The sequence below is a fragment of the Cucumis sativus genome, chromosome 2, assembly GCF_000004075.3.
Source record: "Cucumis sativus cultivar 9930 chromosome 2, Cucumber_9930_V3, whole genome shotgun sequence".
NCBI lineage: Eukaryota > Viridiplantae > Streptophyta > Magnoliopsida > Cucurbitales > Cucurbitaceae > Cucumis > Cucumis sativus.
In genome coordinates, this window is record NC_026656.2 from 5,903,395 (window position 1) to 5,930,419 (window position 27,025).

The 27,025-nt window shown below is 32.1% G+C and overlaps 2 protein-coding genes and 1 long non-coding RNA gene across 5 annotated transcripts; 1 reads left to right on the forward strand and 2 right to left on the reverse strand.

Moving 5' to 3' along the window:
• Nucleotides 1–873: 873 nt before the first annotated feature.
• Nucleotides 874–9,295, reverse strand: LOC101211792 (beta-hexosaminidase 3). The gene is made up of 14 exons (XM_004152790.3): nt 8,699–9,295; nt 8,229–8,309; nt 7,222–7,257; nt 7,009–7,120; nt 6,094–6,164; nt 5,420–5,550; nt 5,282–5,347; nt 5,107–5,207; nt 4,554–4,613; nt 4,058–4,091; nt 3,506–3,604; nt 3,378–3,437; nt 1,948–2,198; nt 874–1,298 (listed from the first exon to the last, which is right to left on the reverse strand). Exons 1-14 carry the CDS (start codon nt 9,047–9,049, stop codon nt 1,132–1,134), a joined length of 1,620 nt encoding a protein of 539 aa, XP_004152838.1. The 5' UTR covers nt 9,050–9,295; the 3' UTR covers nt 874–1,131.
• Nucleotides 9,296–14,153: 4,858 nt separating this feature from the next.
• On the forward strand, nt 14,154–15,419 carry LOC105434570. The gene is made up of 3 exons (XR_968657.2): nt 14,154–14,295; nt 14,427–14,539; nt 14,983–15,419. It is a non-coding gene; the product is annotated as an uncharacterized LOC105434570 (long non-coding RNA).
• A 3,290-nt stretch (nt 15,420–18,709) lies between these two features.
• Nucleotides 18,710–24,317, reverse strand: LOC101212031 (2-alkenal reductase (NADP(+)-dependent)). Of its 3 annotated transcripts, none has more exons than XM_031881241.1 (6): nt 23,765–24,317; nt 22,315–22,495; nt 21,694–21,860; nt 21,024–21,106; nt 20,372–20,609; nt 18,710–19,009 (listed from the first exon to the last, which is right to left on the reverse strand). In XM_031881241.1, the coding sequence occupies exons 1-6, from the start codon at nt 23,984–23,986 to the stop codon at nt 18,959–18,961; spliced, it is 942 nt and encodes a 313-aa protein (XP_031737101.1). In that variant the 5' UTR covers nt 23,987–24,317; the 3' UTR covers nt 18,710–18,958. The 3 variants fall into 3 exon arrangements, with proteins under 3 accessions (XP_031737101.1, XP_031737102.1, XP_004152839.1); XM_031881242.1 differs by having other exon boundaries at nt 18,710–18,974; nt 23,765–24,312; XM_004152791.3 differs by lacking the exon at nt 18,710–19,009 and having other exon boundaries at nt 19,969–20,609; nt 23,765–24,302.
• Between the last annotated feature and the right edge of the window lie 2,708 nt (nt 24,318–27,025).

Genomic DNA, 27,025 nt, shown 5'->3' on the forward strand with positions numbered 1-27,025 from the left:
CTAAGAAAGTTCATAGTTTAAATTGATACTTGTAATAATTAAGAGTTTAAATAGAAACAATTATTAGTTGAACTTTAAACTGACACTTAGTAATTATAATTGATAACCATTTTAGGAATAATAATTAAGAATATAACCACATTTAAAAAAAATTGTAAATATAGCAAAACTATCGTTGATAGACTTGTATCGCTGATAGATTTGTATGATCTATCAATGATAAATCAATATTTACAACATGATCTATCGCTGATAAACTTGTATCATCGATATAATTTGACAAATTTTGCTATATTTGCAATTTTTTTAAAAGGTTGTTATATACTTAATTATTTTGCATCTAAGGGCTAAATTTACGACTATCCCTATAATAATTAAGAATTTATATAGAAACAATTATTAGTTTGGAGAGTAAATTAGTACAATTACTAGTTTATGGTTTAAAGTGATACCATTCCTAGAGTTGATGATATAAGTTGATTGATTATAAATTAAAGCCATGAAAGTTGATGCTTGTGTCTATTTAGTTTTTGAATTTTAAAAAGTTCTACTTATGATCTTGATTCTATGAAGTCATTACTCTTTTATTTACATGTTCCCCTTCACTTTGAACACAATCTCTCCCTTTGTTAACTAATGTTGAACTTTATTTGCAATTCCTACACTTCCGATAAGGTTTGAAATGAAATGTAGGTTGGCATTTCTATTCAACCAAAAAGTTCTTGTGACATGCTATCGTCAAAATGAAGAAGAACAAAAGGGTTTATCTCCCTATTCAGTTTCCCCATGCTGCAAGGCTATTTGGCTTCATCAAATATTCACTTCCTTTCGCTTTTAATTTTTTTATGGACAAGAAATTTCAAACAAGAAAGCTTACAATGTAAAAAGATTCGTTAAAGTAGGACAAGAAGTCCTAACAAATTATGAACATAAATATGATAATAATCTTTGCAAACTGCTCCAATTTATTCAAAAGAATGAAACAGAGATAAGAAACAAGTGCCTACACACCTACATTCCATAATTATATATCACATATCTCCTATACCAACCATGAACCGCTTCCTAAATTCATAGTGAATAGAAGTATCTTAATCAAATAGACTATGAAAGGGAGACTAACTTGGATTATCACTGCACAAAGCAAGAGCCAGGACCCCAAGGATCAGATCTGCCAAGTCCAGATACCGGAGCAGCATCGATCCCTCTCTGATTCAGTAAACACCTGAAATGTGCTAACCTTGCAAAAACTTGACGGGGGTCTTTAGCCAGATTGTCATATTGAGTCCAAAGGCGCTCTTTCAGTACATGATCACCAAAGGAACTTGTGTTAGCACTTAGCAGTCAATTAAAGTGGAGAAAATAATGAGCTAAATCAGAGAAGATAGAACCTAGGAAGGAGTGATACGAATATGAGACATGGAAATGCAAGGGTGTGTTTATTAAAATATACATTTTCAAAAATATATATCATTTTTATACTAGAAGGAAATTCAAAGTAAATGGCTGATGCATTTATATGCTTAGCAAATTAGTTTGATGTATTTCACAATCAAATTTATTATGATCGTCGTATATGTGTCTTTTCAATCTACTTAGCAAGTATTCTATGAATGCATAATACATATTTCTAAATGTTGGAGATGGACATGCTACACAAACTAATGAATGTGCTCAGAGCAATAGAGGACTTGTGATTTTCTTCCATATTTATAATTTGGCCTTTGGGAATGTGAAAGTACATCTATTTTATATAACATTAAATTATAAAATATTCCATTGCCGGAGCCTTTATATCTCACAATTTTGTACCATAAGCAAAGTTATGTATAGGGTTTGGGGAAATGGGAAATATCATGCGCCATGTACTTTTATAATTTTGATAACGTAAATATTACAAAATTGACACCATAATGCAAAAGTAATAGCACAAGAACAATAACGTACCGGCAGCGGCTGCAGCACGAGGCCAAATAGTTTGCTCAATATTTGACGCATCAACAACTTCACCCCACATGCATACCTCTCCACCTATGACTAATTTTTGTTGCCGAGGATTTTTGATATTTTGAAGCGGCTCATTTGCATAGAACTTCTCCCAACTTGTGTCTATGTGATCCAAGTACCAACTATCTTGGTTGCTAACAATGCATCTTAACCCAGCTGCAACAACCTTTTGAGCAACACCAGTTCCTAGCCTTCAAAATTAAAATGATACAAAATAGCAATCTAGTAAGGTTAATAGGGATGCCTTAATTGGATCCACCTCAAACAAATAACCTTTTTAAAATTTCTATTTTCCTAAAGGTTTGTATATTTGTTTATGTTAAAAAATCAACAATTAAACAATACAAAAAAAACGTGTAAAGATCGACATACATATGCGTGGTTCACTAATAGTGTGTTAGCTACGTCCACAGGGCAAAGAGAGAATATTTTATAATACAAAACGACGCTCTAGGTTTTACATATATTGCACTTCTATAAACCCTAGGGTCGAAATCACATAACGAATTCAAGACATTTCAACGGTATAATATGCATTGGGAAGAATCTAACTCAATGGTAAAGAAATCAGCATAATTCTCAGAATGTTTATCACTCCAGATAACATCAGTTTTGATAGCTCGTTTAAAATATTCTTCATGGTGTTCTCTCACAAAGAAGTTGGATGGGCTCTCCATTAAGCTGAAATGCTTTTATTGTTGAATTAATTTTATCAATAATGTTCTTTTACCAGCTCTCCGAATATTTGGGTTGCTTTTCTTATTTTTCTTGTTTCTTTTGGAGTTGTATCATTCTCTTAATGAAAAGTATCATATCTTGGTTAAAAGACAAATGAAGAAACCAACTCTGGTAGAGATAGAGCAGAACCGGATAAAGTAATCCCCTTCATTCTTTGAGAAGCTTAAATAAATTGAAGACATTTACTCAGTTACCTGACATGGCACTTAACCCTCTCCAATACAGTTAATCTCACGATCGTCACTAACCAAAGTAGCCAAGATAAGGTAATTATCATTCATAGATGTTATGGACATTGCACAGTTATGTATTTTTAAGCTTAAAAAAAGTTGATGCCTTCATTATAAACAAAATCATGGAATGATAGTCGTCCGCAAGACAAAGCAAAATAATATCAGTAGTAGTTCAAGAAACTACTTTTAAACGTTGGATTTGGATTTGACATCCTATTACGGGATAAGTTGAAAAGGCTGAAACACATAAATAGCTAAACCTAAATGATATTTTTCCCAATAATGAATCCTGAGTAATCTACAAAATTGTTTTAAAAAGGAAAAACAAATGACATAATTGCTAAAAAACTATATGGTTCACTTTGTGAAAGTTTATAGTTGGGAGTGGGTATGACATACCAGTTATGCACAACAGTCTTTCGACTCAATTCGCTGCCAAAATCATTAAAGGTCTCTTCCCTGAAAATCTTCCTCAGTGAGATAAGATAGAAAGCTGTTGATGGTTAAACTAAAGCAGAAGCACATACCAGTTTACAAGTTCATATCCATGTGACAAAGCTATCTTTTGTGCTCGCAGGACAAAATACTTGTAAGCATCGGATTCTTTCATACCCTTTTTTCTTAACCTGTTCATTCAAAAGACAACACATGTTTATCTCAACACTGCAGTCGGGTAGATGCAGATTGTTTCCAGACAACACATATGCTTACATATAGTATACAGAATGATTTAGAATATAAATGGTCAACAAATTCAGAAAAGTTAGCCATTATAGAAAATAGTGAAGACAGAGGTAACCACTTCCCAACTAGAAACACCCTATCCTAAATCGCATCAGAATTCCTCTTCCTACCCTCAAGAAATTTCTGAACTTTCTTTTTACATATTGAACTGTACCATGTTTCCAAGCTTGAAGCATCACATTAATATTAAAAGAATAATGATAAAATCGGGAACTGATATCATTTAATCAGAAGAATGGCATAACTTTATACATATAAGATAGACAAAAAGTTATCTCCTAAGTATAGTTTACTTTACTTAAAAGACAGGAGTCATTGAAGTCTAAAATTATTACCAGTTTTTTATATGAGGAGTCACTGTCCAGCAAGCTGAAAGTAAAATTGAGAGGGTCATGTAATTATCTAGGTGATCAATGTTTATGAAGATTGATGCAGAAGAGTAATGAATCAAAAGAAACAAGCACATCTTTAAAGATAAAGGAAAATCATATGATAACGATAGATTATGAACAATTATCCTTTTGCCTCACCAATGGTGTAAAAGTTCATTTTACTTTCTTAACTACAATTTAACTTCTTTATTGACCAATTTGAAGTCTTTTTTGTAGCTTCCCTCAGATTGGGTTATTTTCACATGTTTTGTGTAATTTACCATATCAATAAAAGGAAAAAATGTTTCTCATAAAAGATAAAAACAAAAATAAAAAGATTCTGAAGCACTTGATAATGATTTAATTAAATTTCAAAGCTGAAATATTACATGAAATTAATTAAATAATATTTTGCAGGCTTTTCACGACAACCAAAGTATCATACAATTATTGAACTTACTTGTATTGACTTCATCGCCTCCCAAGTGAACAAATCTATACTTAAAGATCTTGCTGAAATCTGAAAAACAAGAACCGGAATATGATACTTGATACCTATATCTCCTAAAAGGAAGATCTTTAACTAAATGCTTGGTTCAAAACTGCAGGATTTCCAAATAATTGAAGAACCAAGATGATAGTAGTATTGCAACATGTCCTCACATTTCATGAGTCCAGGTATAAAAGATCTTCCAGCTGACTATTATAAACAGAGACCATTAAATATTCTATCCTTTCCAGCAAACTAGAGAATGTTCGTTAATGCATTTATTTTCTGAAATAAAGAAAATAGGTGTATAATAGACTGAAAGTTTCATTTTAATAGTTTATATATTTCTCTTTAAAACTCAATTTATAGAAAAACATCAAAGTTGAGAAAAATTATTTATTTGTCGAACTTTCTCCACACTCATTTTACGGAAGCCCCTATTTTAATTCCGCTAAGAAATTGAATGTAAATCTTTTCCCTTTTTAAGCATTTTATAAAATTTTTATGGAAGATGTGATATTACCTGATAGTATTCCATCTATTACTTGAAAGGTGAACTCATTACTGACATCAAGTGGCTGCTGACAGTCCTTTGATGGCCACAGAGCAGGATAGCCAACTCCCCTGAAAAGTGAAACAATCAGGTCCTCAAACAAGTTAACATAGTGAATCAAATAGAACAAATGGTCAACAGTTACCATGATAAAGCATGTCCAGGAACATCAACTTCAGCTAACACACTGACTCCACGGCGTTGTGCATATCTACAAAATTTAGAACAAAAAAGTTAAAATGGAACCTATCTCTTAGTACATCCAAGGAAAAAGGATGCTCACCTCACAATTTCTGTAGCATCCGCAATTGTATACCGTTCTTGTTTAGAATAAGCACCAAACCAGAGGTTTGGGAATGAAGGCATCTCCAATGGGAAAGATTGTGTATCGACAATGTGCCAGTGCAACACATTCTACATAAAAAAGGTTAAAGTTGATAGTTCTTAGCAACGATGGGAACTGCAGCAAATCCAGATTGTTTAGATCAATTATGTGGTCAAAATCTAACTGAATTTCCCTTTTACTCCTCTCCTTGCACGAGTTACAGCTAAATTATCAAGCTCGCTGGAAGCACCAACACACATACCTTGCTCTTTTGGAACATCAGAGAATTAATTATGGATGGAAGAGGCAAAAAAGAGGGTGAACAGAACAAAAATAGTGATGAAAAGAGAATGAAAGATTTGATTTTTAAAATGACCAACCACTTCAACACATAATTTCGGTCAAGGTAACTAAGTATCTGTAGTATAGTAGCAGTTTCGACATTTCTATTGATAACTTTAAAATCTTCTCTTATTTTTTAACCAAAAACCCAAATTCTATGTGGTCTACTGGGTAAGAATAGTTGAAAACTGAAAAAAGCCAACAGCTAAGAAAACCCTGTTTTGAGCTAGTATAGTCTGAAAACTAATATCATATTTTAACGTACAACTTAGTGAAATTGAATTCTATACCAGCTTTGCATATGCCATAGAATCAATCACTTTCTTTATAACTGCCAATGGCTGATAATGTCGAGAAGTATCTGCACAAAGGTCATTTACAGGTCAGATTAGAAAGTCATGATTGGAGTTGGCCACCCGAGTCACAAGAGTGTCAAACAAATTAAAAAATCACTCGAAAATCTCCATCATATTTTTAACTTCACTGTTGAAATAATTCGGAAAGTTCACTTCCCAGCAGCTATCATGTTCCGAATCTCATCCCTTTTACATATGGAAGGCAAACCTTCATCTGAGCCCTAGTATTCCTCGAGTTCAATCCAAGTTTCAACCAATAAATCATATATAACAAATAAATAGGATTTTGCTAATTCCCTTAATCACCACTTTACGCCATGCAACATAATTGAATAGTGTAAACCGTAGGGTATAGGCAGAAAATTCACTGCAATCATTTAAGAACGAGGAGAGCTCAACCAAATGAATAACATGAAACGCAATTCTTGCCAAATTATTATGCATGGTCCTTCCATAAAATTTAATCTACTATCCTGGCTAAAGAGAATATACCCATAATCTGCTTGTTTAAATCAATAGATAGATAACATAAAGTAACTAAATATATAAATAAAAGAAAACAAATTTGTCTTTTTGCGATGTTATAGCACTCATTGAGAAAAAGTAAATATTTTGAAATATCAAAATTTCTGTCGACTGTCACAATTCCACAGAAAGAAACAATATAAGTTAATGACAAAATAAATAGACTACAGCATAAAAGAAACAAAAAACTGAAACAGGACAGGGAGCACCACGTGAACTTATAACAGAGAGCAAGGAAACCAAGCAAGCATTTCTATCGTGTCACTATTTTGCTCAAGGATGTCATTCAAGCAAAATTTGTTGGAAAGTTCAGAAGCATCTCACCAATTAAGAGCCCTCGATAGGAGAACCTTGGCTGATCAATAATATTCCATGGTACCATGCGAACTTCAATTACCCTTGATTCAAAATTGAAAGAGCATAATTGGCTGAAGGTCTGCGGAATTTCACATTAAAAAGACATATTTTCAATATTTTATTATTCCCTAGGGCTCCAAAAATTGTAACCTTCAAGATGTAAGAGTCTCAGCAAGTAACCTGAAGACCATGCAAAGCCCCATAAACTGTACGAGCCTGCATAGTTTGAGAAAGTACTTAATTGATTAGGGACAAGAGCTACAAGAATATATTGGGAGACCCGTTAATATTATACAGAGATAATTACACTTTATCAAGCAAAATATATCAAGAGAAGACTACTGACAGTTGATCAAGATGACCAAATATTTAAATTTCTTTCATTTTCACTTATGGTTATGGCTTTCACTTTTCACCTCAATTCTAGATTTGGAAAACTCGAGATACAAGAGCCTCACTAAAATTTGATTCGATGAATCTGACTGTACATTTTCAGCCTAAACCACCAGATCATGTGGATAAAACATGGTACAGTCTGATTGTGGTGTATTCAAAGATTGAGTACTATGAACATAATTATCTTTAAAAATTGAACACTGCCCATGCCAGTTTATGGAGAGAACTTGATTATATAAAAGAACTTAGGTCGACATAATAAATAATAATATGAATTTAAATTTAAACACCAAAAAAAAAAAAAAAAAAGTAAAAAAGAAGAGAAAGAAACGTTCATAATTTTTTATTTAAATAGGAAATCTGAAATTCAGATTAAACCAACTATTGAACTTATTTAAGGAACTATATATACTTATAAGGATATAACAATTTGTAGCGTATCAAGTTATTCCAGTCAACGTATTTCTGACTTTTAAAAGAAAATCCAAATGCATCTCAATTTTCAGTCTATTTAAGATTTAAGAATTCAACTATGAACGTGAACCAAACAGATCTGAGAAAATACTAGTGATAAGAGAAACACGCATTAATAAAAATATTTACAACATGAGCATGTTTGAATCAAAATGCACAAGCCAACTAAAATTCAACAACTATTTTCTACATTGATGGATGATGTTCAGTTGAATCAGTATTTTTCCCCTTTATGAATTCAACTTTTTCACTTTCAGTGAATTATTAATTGCCTAATTATCAAGTAAAGAGAGTAGGTGAAGGTTTGGTTCACCCACCTGGAGATATGCATAGGCAGGTTTTCCAGGCGCAGGTCCAGGGACTGATAATCTGTACGATTCGTCTACACCATATTGTAACTACACCATCAACATGGAAATTTCACAAAATTCATACGATAATCAATGGCCAAAAAGATTTGATTCTAGAAAAAATTACAATCCATTTGATTGGAAATAGACCTCCAGAATCAAGAAAATCTGAAATATGAACCAATTATATCATTCGAAATTGAAGAGTATTTTAAAAACTCCAAAAGCATTATCATATCATCTTCGATAAATCCAAGAAACGTGATTTGAACTCGAACAGAAACTTCAAATGCATTTCCAGCAAACTAAGAAACCATGAAAAAAAATGTAGAACAATCTCCACACAATTTCTCAAAAGATTTCCAGCTCAACAACTCCAAAATCGGCCACAAATCCAGAATAGCGTCAGTCTAAGAAAGGAATCAACAAAATGATACCTCATCGGAAGGCGAGGAGACAACAATGTGGATTCCATGAAGCAGAGAAGAAGAAGCAAAGCGAGAGAGATTTGCATCAACAACATGAGCAACACGAACCAAATCAAGCAACCTAGAGAATCCGTCCTCAAGTATCCGGGAAGCATCACTGAAGTTAGAGCCCTGAGTAATGAGATGAAAGTCCTTGGCAACATATAACCGATGGTGGCCACCGTGAGTAACGGAGACCGGTAACGGCCATATCCGCACACCACCGGCAATCTCATTGCTGGGAGGAGCGGCGAAAGAGACTGAAAAGTAAAAAAAAAGCAGCAGAAGCAAAATGGCAGAGGAGTGAGAGTGAGGTGCCATTGAACGAAACAACAACAACAACAAAAACGAAGTGGCAATGGAGGTGAAATGCGGTTGGGAATTGGAATAGTGAGTAGTTGAATACTTGGAAGTGTGATTATATGTGAGTGAAAAATGGAGAAATTGGAGCAGCTGTGACAGAGAGTGAGGAAGATAATGGGAAAAATTATTAATAAATGATGAGGAAGAAGAAGAAGAAGAAGACAAGGAAGAACATGCAGCTCCAATATCGGATTTTTTTTTTTTTAATTTCCGGTACGTACCGGCTTTCCGTTTCAAAGGTCACTTTCTCGTGATTTAATAAAACAATTTATATTTCTATATATTTTTTTAGAGGAAAAGCTTCTCTTGGTTCAATCGCACATTTCATAACTCCTCCATCTCATCTTTTGTTTTCTTAACAATATCAAAATATTATATTGGTTTCCCTAATTTTAATCTTTTTACGCTTATATTGGTTTGACGTTAGTCTCATACTTTTAATAAATTTAAATTTTCATACCTTGAATAAATTTATTTTAAGTTTCTTAAACAATTATTATAGTTTTAATGAAGAAAATTAATAATCTATGACTATGTTTTCAAAATGTATAGTAAAATTGTAACTTATAACAAAAAAAAAAAAAAGAACTAGAATGTAATCAAAATTACTGTAAATTAGAGAAATGGTGAAATGCATTTTGTATCGAAGATTGAACAAAAATATGATTGTAAAGCATCAAAACGGTGAAAAATAGATTTAATTAAAAAACTTTAAGAATTGAATCAACTTTTAATACTAACTCGAGTTTAAAATATTCGATCCAAACATGAATTTTTTATTACATTATATATATTTTTTAAGGAGTGTTTTTAAAAAAAGTAAAATAAATTAAAATATTTACAAGTCATAACAAAATTTTGGATTCTATTACTGATAGTCTTCTATAGTATATCAATGACTTTCCGCGATAGAATTTACTATAAATTGTAAATATTTTGTAAAATTTGTTATTTTTGAAAAATTTTGTTCGAGTCTCCAAACATATTTGTATTTGAATTAAATTTAAGATTTATAATGACTAAAATTAAATAAAGTGGTTAGTGTTGGAATCAAAATGGTATATTAACAAAAATAAAAAAACAAAAAGCAATCATTTTTTTATGACTTTTGGTTGAAGAATGTTTTAGATTCAATTTAAAAATAAGTTGTTTTTTAATTTTTAATTGTTTTGGTTTGTTATGCATTTTATACAAATCTTTTAAAATATCAAATCAAGTTTGGTTGAAATAGGTTGAGTCTATTATTTGGGATTTTGAACTATGTAACGTTAAAGGTTTTATTTATACGTTATTTTAAAATTTGAGTCAAAGGACATTTTAGAAACTCTTCAACTCTATTGGTGTCTTTCAATCTTATTATCTTATATTTCTCTTTAATAATGACTTACTCTCTGTGCTCTAGACGTAGTTAACATATTGTTAGTGAGCTATATAAATTTGTGTGTGATGAGTTTTTCTATTTGGTCTAATTTTCTAACAAAATTCGTACATAAAACTTTTCTTATAAGCATAATACACGTTTTCTCCCTTTTCAATTTTCCTAAAATTCCCTGCTTACCATTTTAATTGTGTGGAGTTAGTTAATTTGGATTATTTCCATTTTGATTTTATTCAATTATTCTAATATTTGGTTAAATTGCAAATTCATTAGTTTGGAGAGAGAATTTAGTCTTTCTATAACTATAATAGCCTAGCATGAATTGAGCTTTGAACGAGTCTTGTCCAAAATCTAAAGGAGGGCAAGATTTCGGAATAAACAAGAGAAGAAAAGGCCAAGCAAAAAGAATAAGGAATAGGACTTGAAGTGGTTTGCTCATGTGCTTGACATCACCATTTTGCATAGAAAAGTTTCATTTAAATCTTACTATTTGCCACAGTGGCGAGGAGGAAATCGAATTTCTCTAGTTGCATCTAATATACAAATTAACATGTTTTTTTTCCCAATTTAATTAAAAAAACTAGGGTTTTAAGAAACCATACATTCGTAGTTCTCAATTTGCTCGTAATCTTTTCACGAACACGAACTCATACTACCACTAGATATAGATGGAAATTTGTGTCTATTTAATATAACCATAATTAGTAATTAAGTTAATCGTTCACAGGTTGTTCGGAATCTCGTCTATGTCAACATTACCATAGATTTTACCCTCGAGATTACATCTCGTTTCTTAAGTCTCACTGATCCACTATTAAATAATTGGTTTAAGGTCCAACCTATAAATCAAATATCTCTCGTACCAATGAGAGGTTGTGACCCCTTGCTCAAGACTTGGATTCAGTCTTTGTGGGAACAACCTATCTACTAACCTTATAATGGGTATGAGTGAATTTCCGTTTTGCAGCCTATGTCCCTAGCTATCTACCTAGTCTTACACTTGAAATGGGAGGCTTATTGAGCCAACAATGATGAGATGTCTTAACCTATGCAGATATATGGATAATTCCGTGTTAACATGAGTTCATAGCTAGCTCAGAATTAAAATTAAGTTACATATGTCATCAATAAACGAAATAATCAATTTTATACCGTAAACATTGTTATAACGTAAAAGAGAACTTAGCTCATGCTTAAGAATTAAGTTACCTATGTCATCAATAAACGAAATAGTCAATTTTATACAATAAACAATGTTATAACTTAAAAAGGAAGTTAGCTCAAGCTAAATATTAAGTTACATATATCATCAATAAACGAAATAGTCAATTTGATACAGTAAACAATGTTATAACGCAAAATAGACTATTTCGTGGTTCCAATATTATGTAAATTTTTTACATATGTTGCACCCACTTCCATGTCTTTACATGAATTATTTAGGATCACATCGTTTGTACTAACTACAAAGCATATCATATCTATTGTGTCTCCAAACTAAGACACCCAACTTATTTATATACTATAGATCGTTTAGGCTATATACTTGAACTTGATCCATGTTCATATCTCTACCTAAAAGAGTCTACTCAAGATAACCATGGGACTTTAGTTTATTAGATTCAAAATTATAGTATTCAATTTCACTAATAATTTCTCGATAACAACTTTATTGAATAGAATATGTTTTTAAATTATAAACGACGAGTTTTGGAACATAAATTCCAACAAATTGATTGCAGGTTCTTAGATTGTCGTGTAGATTTGTTGTTCTTGTTGATTGTTAAGGCATGAGAAAGGAACCAGGCAATCTAACAAGCTATCCTATGTGACTGCATGTTATTTTATCTTGCTTGGAACGATTAAGATTTTAAGTTAGGGGTGATGATAGTGTTGAAAATACACTATCTTATTATGCTTAAATTGGGGTTGTTCTAGTATTTTACGTCTCTCCTATGTGATTTTGTGAGTTAAATTTGGGTCATTCTTGGCCTTAACGTTAATTTTTGAACTAATCAAGCTTGATTAAAGGTTTAGAGGGTCACCAGAGCGAGATTTTGAAGTTTGACATGATTGAGGCTTGGAGCCAGCCGCGACGCCCAAAGACAGAAACATGGATTTTCGGGTTAAAGGTCAAGCGTCGCAGTGCTTTGAAGAATGACGAACCCTGTGTAGGCACAAATATGGTTAAGTGTTGCGACACCGCTACATTTTTTTTTTTGGCTTAAAAGCTCTAGCCGCTAGCTTTTAACAGAGATTATTTCATACGCTTTTGAAACACTCTTTAGACATATTTTTAGCACTTCTTTTGTCCCTTTGTTTTGAAGACTGTCTCTTGTTATCTTTTATCCGGTTGGCGTTGTTCAAGGTTAATGTAATTATATCTAACTCGAAATTTTAGATTTATCTTTTAATTGGCATTTTTGAGATTTCGAATATTTGTCTTTTAGGAACCATTTGAACAATTGAAATTTTTTCTTGCTTTACTTTTGTGATTGAATGTATTTTATGAATACTGTGACAAGTAGTGATTTATGTTTAATCTATTGTTATAGATTCAGTCCTAATCAATAATTGTTAGGCAAAGATTGCATGATAACAAAAGCTAAAATTAGAATTGTTCATTGATATGTTTTTCCAATATAATGATATTTGTCTATTATCTTAGGATTGAATTCTCCTTGAACATTCAATATGCAATTCCTATTTATTTGATCGACTTAGGTTTTTACCCCAAATCTTAATGCTTATCAATTTGCATGTTTAGGATGCTTTATCTAGGCATAAAAATGGATTCAAATCATAGAACGTCACTCTAGTTTCTCTAAACGTGTCGACTAAGAATTTGTTTATAGTTTTTAAAGACATAATATGGATGATAAATTGATAATTGATGTTAATTAAAAGTAAATAAAAATAAATCTTAAACTAGGTGCACCTTGACTAATTGCACAAGACAACTTTTCTAACCCTATAATATTTGGTTTTAAAGAGATCCTGGTAGAAAATTAATTCCTAGGTAGGTGTCGAACTTTGGTTAAGATATGCAATAAAGATAGCACTGTAAATATTGTTTCCTTCGAACTGCTTGGGAGAGAATTTTGGTCTATAGAAGTGTTGGAAAACTAGAGTTTACAAAAATTCTTGATTTAAGTATGTTAGGATGTGCATGCGGGATATGTCTAAGAGTAGGTTGTCCTGGAAAAGAAATTGTAAGACTCATAACGTGACCTACCCTACGCAGCAAGACGCTATGCGACGAAGGTAGTCTGTGCGATAAAAAAAGGGGATCTAATTGAAAATTTTGACACAATGGATTGTTAGACGTTGGGCTCACTTCACCAAAAAATGGCGGCATAGCTCACTCTACAATCCGAATCGAGGATAAGGATTAGGTAGAGACACGTGGTGTCTTGTGAATGGACCATCCTTGTCGAAGAGATGTCATCTATGTGATTATGTGTTCATCAACAAAATATTTGATCAGTTTGTTATATTTATTAAAAAAATTCCAAAATAATATCTCTATTTCTTTTGAAAAAATAAAAGAAAAAGAGGAGCCTACTAGGATGGTATGAGATCATGATCATGTGCATCCCAAACACACATTCCCATTCCTCTACCTGCAGTTCATTATGAACCATTCATTTTATGGGGCTGTCTGTAGACCCAATGGAGGCCAAGCGGATTGTTGGATTTGATTGAGCTTAAAGATGATTATTTATTAACTTACCTAACCCTCTTTTTCTGTGGGCACACATTCCTTCCAACTTCATTCCCTGCACGTTTGTACGGTCTCCACTCCGCAGATAATAATGAAATCTACGTTAGTGATTTCTTTCATGTCTTCCACAATCCATCTTTATTTTCATAGTACTAAATATTCACAATTAGATACTTCTGTTTTTAGGGTTTTTACCACACTATATTATTGTATCTTCTATTCTATGATTGCAGTCAAGGGAGGGCTACCTATTGGTAGGAGGAGGATGGTAAAGAAACCAGAAAATGGTTTGAAGAAGCTGATGATATTAAGATAATTTTCTGGTGGGATTTCAAATTGATGGAACGTACGTTTGATCAAACTCACCACAATATTGTATCTTCAAACAAACGGGGTTAATTTGTTGCTTCTTTTTATGTTTCATAACCACTAAAATACGTTCATTTTATAAACATATTTCCATAAATAGTGTTGACTCCAAACTATTTGTAAAAGTAGTGTTCATTTTATTTTTTTTATCTTTATTACGTGCTTTCACTCTCTTTGAAAAAAGACTGAATTTTAGAAGAATTTAGTTTTTATAAAACACTGAACCTTCATTTTTCTAATTTAAAATTGATTTTTGTGTGATCTCTTTTTTGTTGATTGACCAAGAATTTCCTTCCCACCCTTTACCCAGTTTGACACTGAGGTCCTATTCATTCTTATTAGATTGTTTACGATCGATATAATATGAACATGTCGATCCGAAACTAAATATATCTCATCATGGAATATAATCTTTTTTAGGTGTTGTAAAAACTATCAACAGAAATATGCAAATGCAAGTGGGAGAAGATGTTCGTTTGAGTCTACGGATGTGGCTATTAGCAACTTGCCTCGATATTTACCATATAAGTGAGTGTCATCTATCTGAATAACCGATCGACATTTGCTGAAGGCTTCTATACAAGGACCAAATGCCCAAAATACAGAAATGAGAATGATATGCCCTTTGATGTTTGTGTCACACAATTTTCATTCCACACATGTTCTAGAATTAGTGTGCTTAACCATATACAATCGTTTGGTCAAAAATTTATATGATTCGTCCCAATCACCAGGCACTTTGGTCATCACATTTCTTGTATTATTCTATGATTGGTGATAGAGAACATATGATACCCAAATTTTGTTTTGATGTTGGACAATAGTTGTGCGATGTTGATCAATCGTTTTTTTTTTACACCTTCACAAAACTGATCTCGGTCCATCATTAAAAAATCCAATTGTACATGATTTTGACTGAGTTTGAAATAAAAACACGTGTGTTGCTCGAGTAATTTAGTAATCTCGAACATACCATGTGAGTTTTTCTTCGATGCACAAAGCCTCAACGTGTAACCTTTTGCCACATCTTACATCGAATTGCCCAGATAACTGATGTTGATTCCACTACCTCATATGGTGCGTGATTGTTAATGGTAAAACATTTTACCATATGTTGAAGTGTTTCTTTATCTTGACATATCATTCCCTTGTACAGTTCGGAATTGTCAACAACCCTGCAACCACGAGGTCTACAGTTGGGACGTACTCACAAATACTATCTATTACATTCATATCTATCTACGTGAATATCTTTGATGGTAATTCATGTTCACGATCGTCAAAGTCAAATTCATCGTCCGTTTTTGTTCGAAAGTTCCTATATTCATTATTAGCCATCATTTCTTCATCGTCGTATACCGTCAATGCAGCTGGTTCAGAGTCAGAGTCAATAACCTGAGTTTGGTCTTCAAACTGACCAAATGATTTAGAATTCACGTTTATAGCCAAACCCATCCTACTCACATTGACATATAGATGCATCATGTTTGGGATTGACATTGCCATTGAAAACACAGTTTTCATGGCTGGTCCATTTGGTAGAGAAAATGACATAAATCTTATTAGTTTCGAAAGAGTTAGATTAATTGAATTTAAATGTCTACATGTGATTTCTATATGATTTATACGTATATCTATACCAACTTATAATCCTACGATTTCAGTGAATTGTTCAAAGACAAATTTCATTGTTCACACTTATGGTAAAACCTCCACGAGCTAGTTGGTCATAATCGACTTCATCAACACCATCAATGATATTGTCTTTCATAAACAACATAAATTTCAAAATTTTATCCGTCATTTTAAAAAAGAAAACGAACAATAAAAAATATAAAAAAATCTTAGCTACTATTTACTAAGATGTCTCTAAAACATCAATTAAAACTTATTTTTTATTTTCATCTTTTATAATGAGTTTATGCATAGTAGAATAATGGATTGTTTAGTTCAATATTAAGATTTATAAAATCATTTAAATGAAAATAATTTTTTTCATTGTAACCAAATATATATTATTCCAAAAATATTTAAATATTTATACTATTTAACGCACACATGAACTTTTAAATTTGATTTAATATTAGGAAATCTTTCTAACATTTACATCACTGTAAATAAAACATAAAACATATTTTTAATATCAAAATAAAATCATAGATCTACTAATAATATGTTCCTAAATAATTTATTTTCTTATCGTACATTATAAATCAATACTAAATGAAAATAAACTTAGAAACTAAAGAACGATTATACATTTTCTATAAATTAATTGACAATCATTCTTCCTTTTTTATACTACTCCAACTCAACAAAACTACAATATTTATATATAATATTATGAAAATTTTAATATGAATTATTAAAAACACAAAAAAGAATATTAAATAGAATTTACCTATGAGACAATTTTGCTGATTAGGTCTCAATCTACAAATTTTAGAAGTATTAATATTAGAATAAAATTTATAATCTATCTAAATTTTGTCCAGTAAAATCTTTAATTAAAACAAATATGAAGTTAATATATTTTTATAAATATTTTGAAAAGTTCAAAATTTTGATAAATATTTTCAAAAGTTCAAAATTTTGATAAATATTTTCAAAAGTTCAAAATTTTGATAAATATTTTCCAAACTAACAAATATCTATCCAAATAGAATCTACAAAATATAAATTCAATATACTTTTATAAATATTTTCAAAAATTTAATATTAAACAAAATATAAATTCAGTGTATTTTTATAAATATTTTAAAAAATTAACCTTTGAGAGGTTCTCAACTGCTAAAAAGAAAAAAAAAAAGATAGAAGTGATTTGTTATTTATTGAGAAGAACGCGAATAAAGAAGAAAAACTAAGAGAACTTTACTTTCTCCCATAATAGCTGGAATATGTCAAAGAGTACCGCTTTCTTAGCTCAATTCCTTATAGTGTGAATATCACAACATGAAAAGGAAAACTATTCTAACTAAAGAGAAAGAATTCGCCTATCAAAAGGAAGTTTGCACGTCTTTTCTCTCCGTAAGCTTTCTTTTATCTTCCTTCATCTAAGCTTAACTATATGAGTTCTATACTCTTTCTTATGAATAAGTAAGCTCTCTATATTTTCGGATGAAATTAAAAAAGCGAACATGATAGATTGGAAGGCAGAGATTTTCTTGTAATTGGGTGAAAAGAAGATTAGCGGTAGGAATTAAAAGAGGAAGAGGTCAAGTCTTGAAGACTCGACCTTCTGCTCTCTTCACGTTCTTTGTCTAGTTTTGAAGACCAAACATATATATATATATATATATATATTAATACTTTTAAAACTATCCAAAACTATAAATTTATTCTTCATTTACTATATTTAACCAAAAGATTTATACCATTGTGATATGAGTAAAAGTTGAATTTTAGGGTTGTAAAGGTGAGTTTAGAGTCTATATCTAAACATAGTTCTAAATCTGAGTTCGAAATCTAATCGAAATGATTGGTTAGAGAAGTTGAGTCACGAATCACTAAGCCACAAGATTGAAAGAGTAGGTTTGTGAACTGTGACGCATACATAAATGCATAACTCATAACTCAAAACGGCAGTCCCCACTGTGGCTTCATGCACATGCATCCCACGCACTTTAATATGTACAGTTAAATCAGATTGAGGTCACGTGGATGGCTAGATTTTGACCGACAGTTTTCATATAAAATTAATTCATAGTTTATTAACTGCATTTCAGATTTTCATAAAAAAAAAAGAAAAAAAATTAAATTAGCATACAGCTTGGTGTACTAAATATATGTATTAATATTTAATGTTGGGTGGGTTTTCAATTTAATTATTACTTAATTAAATAAAGTAGTTCTTCACTTACCATTTCTTGAGATTTTAGCAATGATGGGCTTTTTTCTTTTTTCAACAATCATTTAACTTATCAACTCTATCACCAAAAACGAATAAGTTTCCAACCTAAATGAGGTAGGACACCATAAATATAACTCTATCGTTGAACTCTTAAGCTTCCCACCTAAATATATATAATGAAGGACATTATTAAAATTAGTTGGGATTTTATTTCTCCTCTTTTTTCTATTTAGTTTTTCATATTAATATTCTTCTTTTAGGTTTTTTAATTTCTTTATTGAGTTTATAGTCTATTTCTTCCGTTATTCTTTGTATTTTAATTAAAAAGTTATTATTCACCCGAAGTTTTGTTTAACTATTGTCACATCTTTATCTTCGCCGATCGTTGTTATCTGCAAACATAGACTATACCCACTTAGACTACATCTTCTACCCAGTCACCTACTAGAACATCTCAATCGAGTTGCAACTCCGAGCCACAAGCCCAACCGCTCGTCACACTCCAATGATCAGTTCCATAGTGCTCTGCTCCGTCCTTTGTTCATGTCACGCCACTTCAGAGCTGCCATCCATGTTAAGCATATGCTTATGCCATTGCTGTTAATGAAAAATTGTTTAGGAAGCAAAAAATTCAAATAATATTATTTTATTTTAATGGGGGCATTCCTACGTTTCTAAGAAAGCAATATGATAGCCTCTTCTTTAAATACCCACACATTCATTTCTGATTTGGACCCAAAGGGGTACCCATGTTCTAGAGAGGGGAGGAGATAGATACGGTGATTACAAATAAATTTGTTCTTATGATATGATTAATAAAAAAAAAAATTGACACAAGATAAAAAGCAGTTCTTTACACTAAGTTTAGTCATTAAAGCATAATATTTGGACCAAAACTATAAGATTGATAAACCAAAACAAATCGAGTAATAAAATTTCATGACCTAAAATATGGCTTTAAGCTCAATTTCACGATGAAAATAAGTTTATAAAACAAGTTTGTTTAAGATAATTACTCGAAATCAACTTTTAGAAAAATAAGTTTTGAGTATTTAACAATAATCTTCTCCTAAAATTAACAAAATGTCTTGAAATTAATATCAACCTCAACTTCACGATTTTTTTTTTTTTTTACATATTACAAATATGACAAGTAATTAGATATATCATAAGATTAACGGAGGTCTATTAGCTTTTAAATTTGCTACTTTTGCAATTTAAAAAATATAGAGACATAAAACCTATTATCATAAATTTTTTTATTACTTTTAAAAACGCTCTTTAAATTATTAGTTAATGGTATTTTATAGCTGTCATTTATAATAATTTAACATTCATAAAAAATAGTTTTAGTATAAAACAAACCCAAACAATCTTATAATAAAAAAAAACACTTTTATAGAGAAAAAAAATTATCAAACATGAAGATTTGTTTTTGTTTTTCTTAATAATTTTTATCAAAAGTATTTAAATGAAAATGACGATTTGAAAAACATTCCTTTTCGGACTTAATCCAAACAACTCACCAAATAATGACAAAATTAAAATACAATGGATAATCTAGAAAAGGCCTAACCACAGTATCACACATTAATTTAAAGTAAACAGGAAGATCTTTTGCTGATCTTAAAAGCGTTATCCCTTCCCATAGTCACTGAAGGAACCATAGTTTTGTTTATTTTGAAGAACAAATATTTCAACAGTAAACAACTTATTATTTATCATAAACCATATGAAAATGAAGAATAATTCAATCTAGCTAGCTTCTAGTTTTGCTGTTAAATGCTACAAGTTCATGCAACGACTGATCATGAAAAATCATTGACGTGCAACACAAACAACTTGTTTACCTAAGTTATCTCCTGAAAAAAGTCCAACAAAGGCAGCTGGAGCATTTTCCAATCCTTCTTTTATATCTTCAACGTAAACAATCTTTCCCTGCTTGTAGTAGTTACTAACCTCTTCGTAGAAGCGCGGAAACAAGTGCAGGTAATCGCTTTGAAGAAATCCCTTCATGTTGACACGTTTTGGTATTAGATTCCACAGATTGCTGATTCCTTTTGGATTAGAAATGCTGTTCTGAGATATCACTCCACAAATAGCAATTCTACCATGAACCCTCATGTTGCAAAGTGCAGCATCAAGCATATCCCCACCAACATTGTCAAAATATATATCTATGCCGTTTGGAAAGTACCTACAAATGAGATATACGAGTTTGTGTAAAGTCCTAAAGGCTTGAGATGTTTGGAGCTGGCGTCAATAGTTTATAAACCCTCTCTAGGAATTAGGAAAAGAAAGAAGTTAAGTCAACGAGATAACGATCTTTTATAGTTTTTTAAGAATATGTTTATGATTTTGGAATTTAACTGAGAATTCAAATGTTTACTTAGAAAAGATGGTGAAGAAATCATATGAAAACAACACAATTTTTAACGTACCAAAAATAAAAAAAAATCAAATTGCAATCTAACATGCCCTAAATAAGTCTATAATTTCAGGGCATTCCCTTTCCTGTAATTGAGCATATTTTTGTGCTTTTCTCTAATGCTCAGATTAACTAACCAAAATATATTTCAAATTGAACAAGAAAAAATTTCTCTATGCTAACCTTTTCAAAGTTGCATTCAAGTCTGATTCTTCTTTGTAGTTGAAAGCTTCGTCAAATCCAAGTTTGTTCTTCAGAATATCAACCTGAGAGGATCAATGCAATAATAATTAGTAATGATTATCCTGTATTTAATTTCTTCTTCTAAATTGCTCCATATCATTAAGATTTGTTTGTATATCTATCATTAGCTTGAAATTTTTTGTTATAGATAGAGTATGCTGGAGGTGTTTTATTAAGGTAGATTTTTAAACTGGGAAGAACCAAGCCTTCTCAGAATCCATAATATACCCTCATAACTTTCACCTCCAAAATTGGGCGTATGTGAAAAACCGAACTTTCATGAAGCATATACAGGATATTCGACCGGGCAACACAAAAGAAAGAAAAAAATCTGTATCAAAGAAAATTGCAAGGATACTAAGCAAATTCATGACGCTTAGAACTCTTCCAAAACCATTCTCCAAAATTTGTACGACTAAAATTTCTTCAACCTACTCTTTTAAAAGCCATTCCATTAAGAAATTCTCAAGCCATTGATCAATGTGCGCTTTTAATATCCTAATAATATTCCTCATATTTCCCTTCAATATATTTTGTCTTGAGTTCTTAAAATTGAAAAATAAGAATTCAAAATGCTCCCCTCGGCCACAGAGAATCAAAGAAAGATTACCTTTTCCTTTGTTCCAGCACTTCCTACAACATAACAACCATGCAATTTAGCGAGTTGGCCAACAAGTTGACCAACTGCTCCAGATGCTGCGGAGACAAATACATAATCACTTTTCTTCGGGGAGCAAACCTCAAAGAATCCCGCATAAGCAGTAAATCCAGGCATGCCTGTGGAAATATCCATAGTTACAAGACCATTTTAAATAAAGTACAAAAGAAAACTTTTGAAAGAATGAAGAGAGTCGTGTAGGAATATCCAGTCTTCCATCTGAAACCAACAAAGCTACACGTAGATATGCCTTTCAAGTGATTAATCCAAAATTAGTATGTTGTTACCACATGTATTTTGATATGGTTGACTATAAGACCTTAAGCTTAGAAAGAAACGATTAAATTGTGTAGCTAACTTGTGAGCATAATGATAGTTTTGTATGCAGAAGTCAAAGATATTATAGGTGAGAAATAAAAGCAAAGAACATATGCTTATTAGATTCATCCTGGTAATCCATTTCACAACGATTCCCTTTCATGTAGGATTTGAGAACATGATTGCAAAGGAAAAAAGAAAACTATTTATTTCCAATGTTGAGAACTGATTTATATACTGACGTAGAGAACATACCAAGAAGGCCAACATGGAAAGACAGAGGGAGATCGTCCGGTTCAACTTTTCTCAGTTGAATACTTCCTTTATTAATTAAGCTGTAATCCTCCCAACGTGTAATGCCTGAAATGATGTCACCAGGCTTGAAATTGGAGTCATCAGAGTCCACAACTTCAGCAACCCCAAAACCTTCAATTGGCTTCACAAAATATAATAGCTATGAAGTGAGAAACATTTCACCACCACACAATCTCATATAACTTGTTTACATACTCTATAAACTGTCTCCTAGCAATAAAATGTGGCAAAAAAAACCTTAAAAACTGTTTGTTGTAATCAAACCTAGCATCGTTCTACTAAAAAGCAACAAGGATAAAGTTGGACAAAGATTAAACTACTCAAGACGAATAAAAAAACACTCCTCAAAATTGAAAACTATACTCGAATTTGCTAGAAATTCTTTGTTTCTTCCGTACTATAGCTATTAGGAGCTAAATCATTACTACACGGTGTGACGAAGTTTATCTGTACTACACTTCATCGTACCAACGAATACTTACCTATGGATACAGAAGTTTCAATCACTTCACAACCATTATTTTCTCCATTAGGATCCAAGATGAGGAAAATTATTATTCAAAGTTAGCATAACACCAATTTGATCAAGTGTTGTGAGTTCACAAAGTAGACAGTCAATTTGTCAATGGCTACAAGAACAAAAGAAAATGGTTTTGCTAATACAAACTAAACAAAAAAGAGCTAAGAAGCACGAATAGGGGTACGAGACATGGATACCAACCTTCTTTTTTCTAAATCTAGGGCATAGACACATCTACTAAAACATACATTTTTAAAAATATGTTTCATTTTTAGACATGAAGGAATCCAAAATCAATGAGTCTATGTATTTATATACTTAAAAATTTAATTTGATGTATTTCACTTTTAAATTTTACGTAACAAATGTTTGATGTATGTCCAACAAGTTCATTCTATTTTGACTTGTACAACTAGTGTCTTAAACTCATATATTGCACTAACTAACATGTGTCCAATACATGTCCAATAAATATTGCATACCAACACGCTTACCAAACTAAGGTGGATGCTCTCCTTAAACAAAGAGTATTTGAGAGTTTTCTAGATTTCTATTTCATTTCATTTTCTTGCCCTGCTTTCTTACTCTGCTTACAAATGATCAAAAACTCAATTGTACTCGAAGTACATCAATTCGATCAACACTAACCACAAAACTGCATCCAGTTAATTATGGTAAATATGATAAACTTTTCAAGTAACCAATCTAGGTCACTATTTCTTGGAGAAACAACTAAAAAACATGCATTACAGCCCTCCAACACGGAAAGGAGAAAGAAAAGGAAAACCCCAGAAACCAAACCGCGTCATCCAATAAGAATCAAGAAACAAAACAGGAAAACAGGAAATTAGTTACAGAAAAGAACAGTACCTGGCCAGGAAGAAAAGGGTGAATGTAGGAATCGTGGTAATCGCGCATACGGCCACGCATATAAGGATCGCAAGAAAGGAAGAGATTCTTGACAAGGAAACCTCCGGACCCTTTAGGAGCTTCAAGCTTAAGCTTCCCAATTTTGAGCTCGAAGTCTCCCAGTTGCGGAACTCCGTCAATGTAGCCTTTGAATATCACTTGCTTGTTCTCTACTTCCGCCATTGCTGCGAAATCGAAGGAAGAATTTGATTACTGAAATGGTATGGGGAAATAGAGGTAAAATCTTCAATAATTTGGCTGGCAATGCAGAGGAGCGGTTGAATTTCTTCGTTCAAAAATGACCGAACTCTAAGGAGTAGTAAAAGAAATTTGATTAAGCAAATAACTAATAGCCGTTGACTTATCAAATGCTTCCAAATGCTTCCAAATGCTTCAAAAAATATTCCTATAAATTGTCTTCAAGGTTAACACCCTTTTTCTAAAGTCGTTCAAGTACCCTTTTTTCCTCGATCTATCTTGAGCGAAATCGGTATGGATACTCAGTTAAAAATGCTGATTTTTTAAGTTATTGATCTTCAGTGCATGATTGCCATATTACACACTGAAATTTGTTGATTGCCCAAACATATAGAGCCTTAATGTTAACACTAAGATCCATGTAATTTATTTTTTTCAAATTATATACAATCTCTCCAAATTCCACACCATCCCTTACCTTCCCAAATATTCTCTTGCAATATTTCCAAATCTTATATAAAATTTTGGAAACCTTGTCTACAATTTATATTTACATGTGTTTCTAAATAGATTTATTGTTTATCTAAATAATTTACAAATTAAATATGTTTTTTTTACCCAAATCTCGTAACGTAGTATGTTAAGAAGTAGCAAGATGACCCAAAATAATAGATAAGTTCGAAAAAATAAAAATTTTAATTGAATCTCAGTTTCAATCGATCGAGATGAAATGAGAAAAATGTATTTGAACGAGTTTTTGAAAAGTGAGTTGTTGGTTTTGTAGGGTGAAAATCTAGGGACGCTATTTTTGACATGCTTATCATTTAGTGATAATTAATTTTCTCTTTCCTCCTTATGGTTACTCCCCGATAATTCTATTCGGTTGGATGGTTGCTCAAGAGATGATGCAAATCTTTTAGAAGTAACATCAATTCGACTAACCTTCATAGGAGTATTATTGCTTTCATCAAACGAAATGTCATAAGAGATGTGAGTGACACTGCTTTTAACTAGACAAAGAACATTTGATTCTTCTTCTTGATCAAGAGAGTATGGCGTACTTCTCCTGTTTGAATCGGGGTTTGATACCAAACTTCTCCTCAGGAGGATAGATGGGGCGATTAAGGTGAGATCCAATGTAGATCCAACTTTCTATTCACTCGTGGGATCCGAGCGGTCTAGGGGGGACCACCTTGGCTCCTTTCTTCTCGAGAATCCATACATCCCTTATTAGTATATGGACAACTAATTTGTTAAACAGTTGTATCATCAATAACAACATTAATGGATTTCATGACATAATAGGTTTAACTATTCAAAACACGATAAGCATAACTATTTATGGAATAGTCAAGAAATATGCCCTCATTAATTTTCAAATTCCATTTTTGTGTGTCATTACGATAAACTAAGATGTAGCAAGGACTACCAAAAATATGGAAGTAATTGACATTTGGTTTTTTTCTCCTCCATATTTCATAGATGGAGCTTGAGGATCCTAGCTAGAAAATGACCCCATTATGGATATGACATGTGTGTTGAGAGTTTCTGCTTAGAAGTGGAAAGGTACCTTATTAACATGTAACGTAGCTCAAGCTATCTCTTCGAGAGTGCAATTATTTCTTTCAATAGCCTCATTCTAAGTGGTAAGGCTAGAACTCATGGTTGAATGTCAACCTTATTGCCAAATCTGCAAATGAGCGATTTCCAAATTCCTTTCCATGATCACTTCGAATTCGAACAACAAATAAATCTTTTCCATGTTGACCTTGCAAAAAGAGAAATTGAAAGACAAAGAAAGTCTCTGATTTTTCTCTAAGAAATCTCACCCAAGTGTAGCGAGAATAGTCATCAACCACTACTATAACATAACGTTTTCCACCAAGGCCTTTATTTGTATGGAACCCCTGATGTCCATATGAAGGAGTTTAAGAATGCACATGGAGCCACCGTTAGATGTTGTTTTGTGAGTACTATAAACTTGTTTTCTTGATTGACAGTCACCACATATAATATCTATAGAAAAGGTCAAATATAGCATACTTGGCCAAAGCCTTTTGGATTGTCTTCATCATATTAACATGTCAAGACAACTATGACAAAGGTTGTCTTGTCTTGGCGACTAAGGTGGCATACCCGTGTGGTATTGTTAGATTTTCACAAATAGCAGTTATATCTGAGGAACACACACCTATCATAACATGAGCATTAACCTTTAGAAAAACTCATGTTCATTCCTTGGTCACAAAGTTGACATAAGCTAATTAGATTAGCCATAAAGCTGTCGACCAACATCACATCATTTAGAGAAGAAAGTCTTGGATAGTTGAGTCTTCCTTTTAATACAATCTTGCAGGAAACACCATCACCAAATGTAACTTTTTCTATACTTACTAATTTAAGATCTGATAAGTAGCTTTTTCTCATGTCATGTGTCTCAAGCTTCTTGGTTGGTTTGTTTGGACTTGATAGTTTTGTGTGTGTGTGATGCAATTGCAATACGTCACTAAGTTAGGTCACTACACTTAATACGCTCACCGTAACTCTCTATATCGTATGCATCAATTCTAGGTGGTGAGTCATCGATCATGATCATAGCATGTAAGATGCTCACTATGTGCCTCTTCATTGCGTGATGCATAAATCCTCGTTGAGTACAAGTTTTCCTACTGTCTGTCCAAGTGCAAGCAAAACAATAGGTTTACCTGGGTGATCCAGGGTCGAACACAGGAAATGTTTATCGACTTTAATTCTAGAGTCCACTTATCGTTTAGTCGTTATGGCAATTAAGTTGAAAGAATGCAACGATAACTACAACTACTTACCTACAGCTAGAAACTCATGCATAGAGAATAAATTATGGCAAGGTAGAAGATTGAACAAACTAACTTGTATGCGAGAAAAAGGTGAAGAAGGTCTACTACACATTATTAGATGATTAAGTAGTGCAAGAGTCTTGATGCGATATAACTACATAATCAGCACATGATTAAGGCGACATTCTCTCGAAGTGTTTAGACGCCA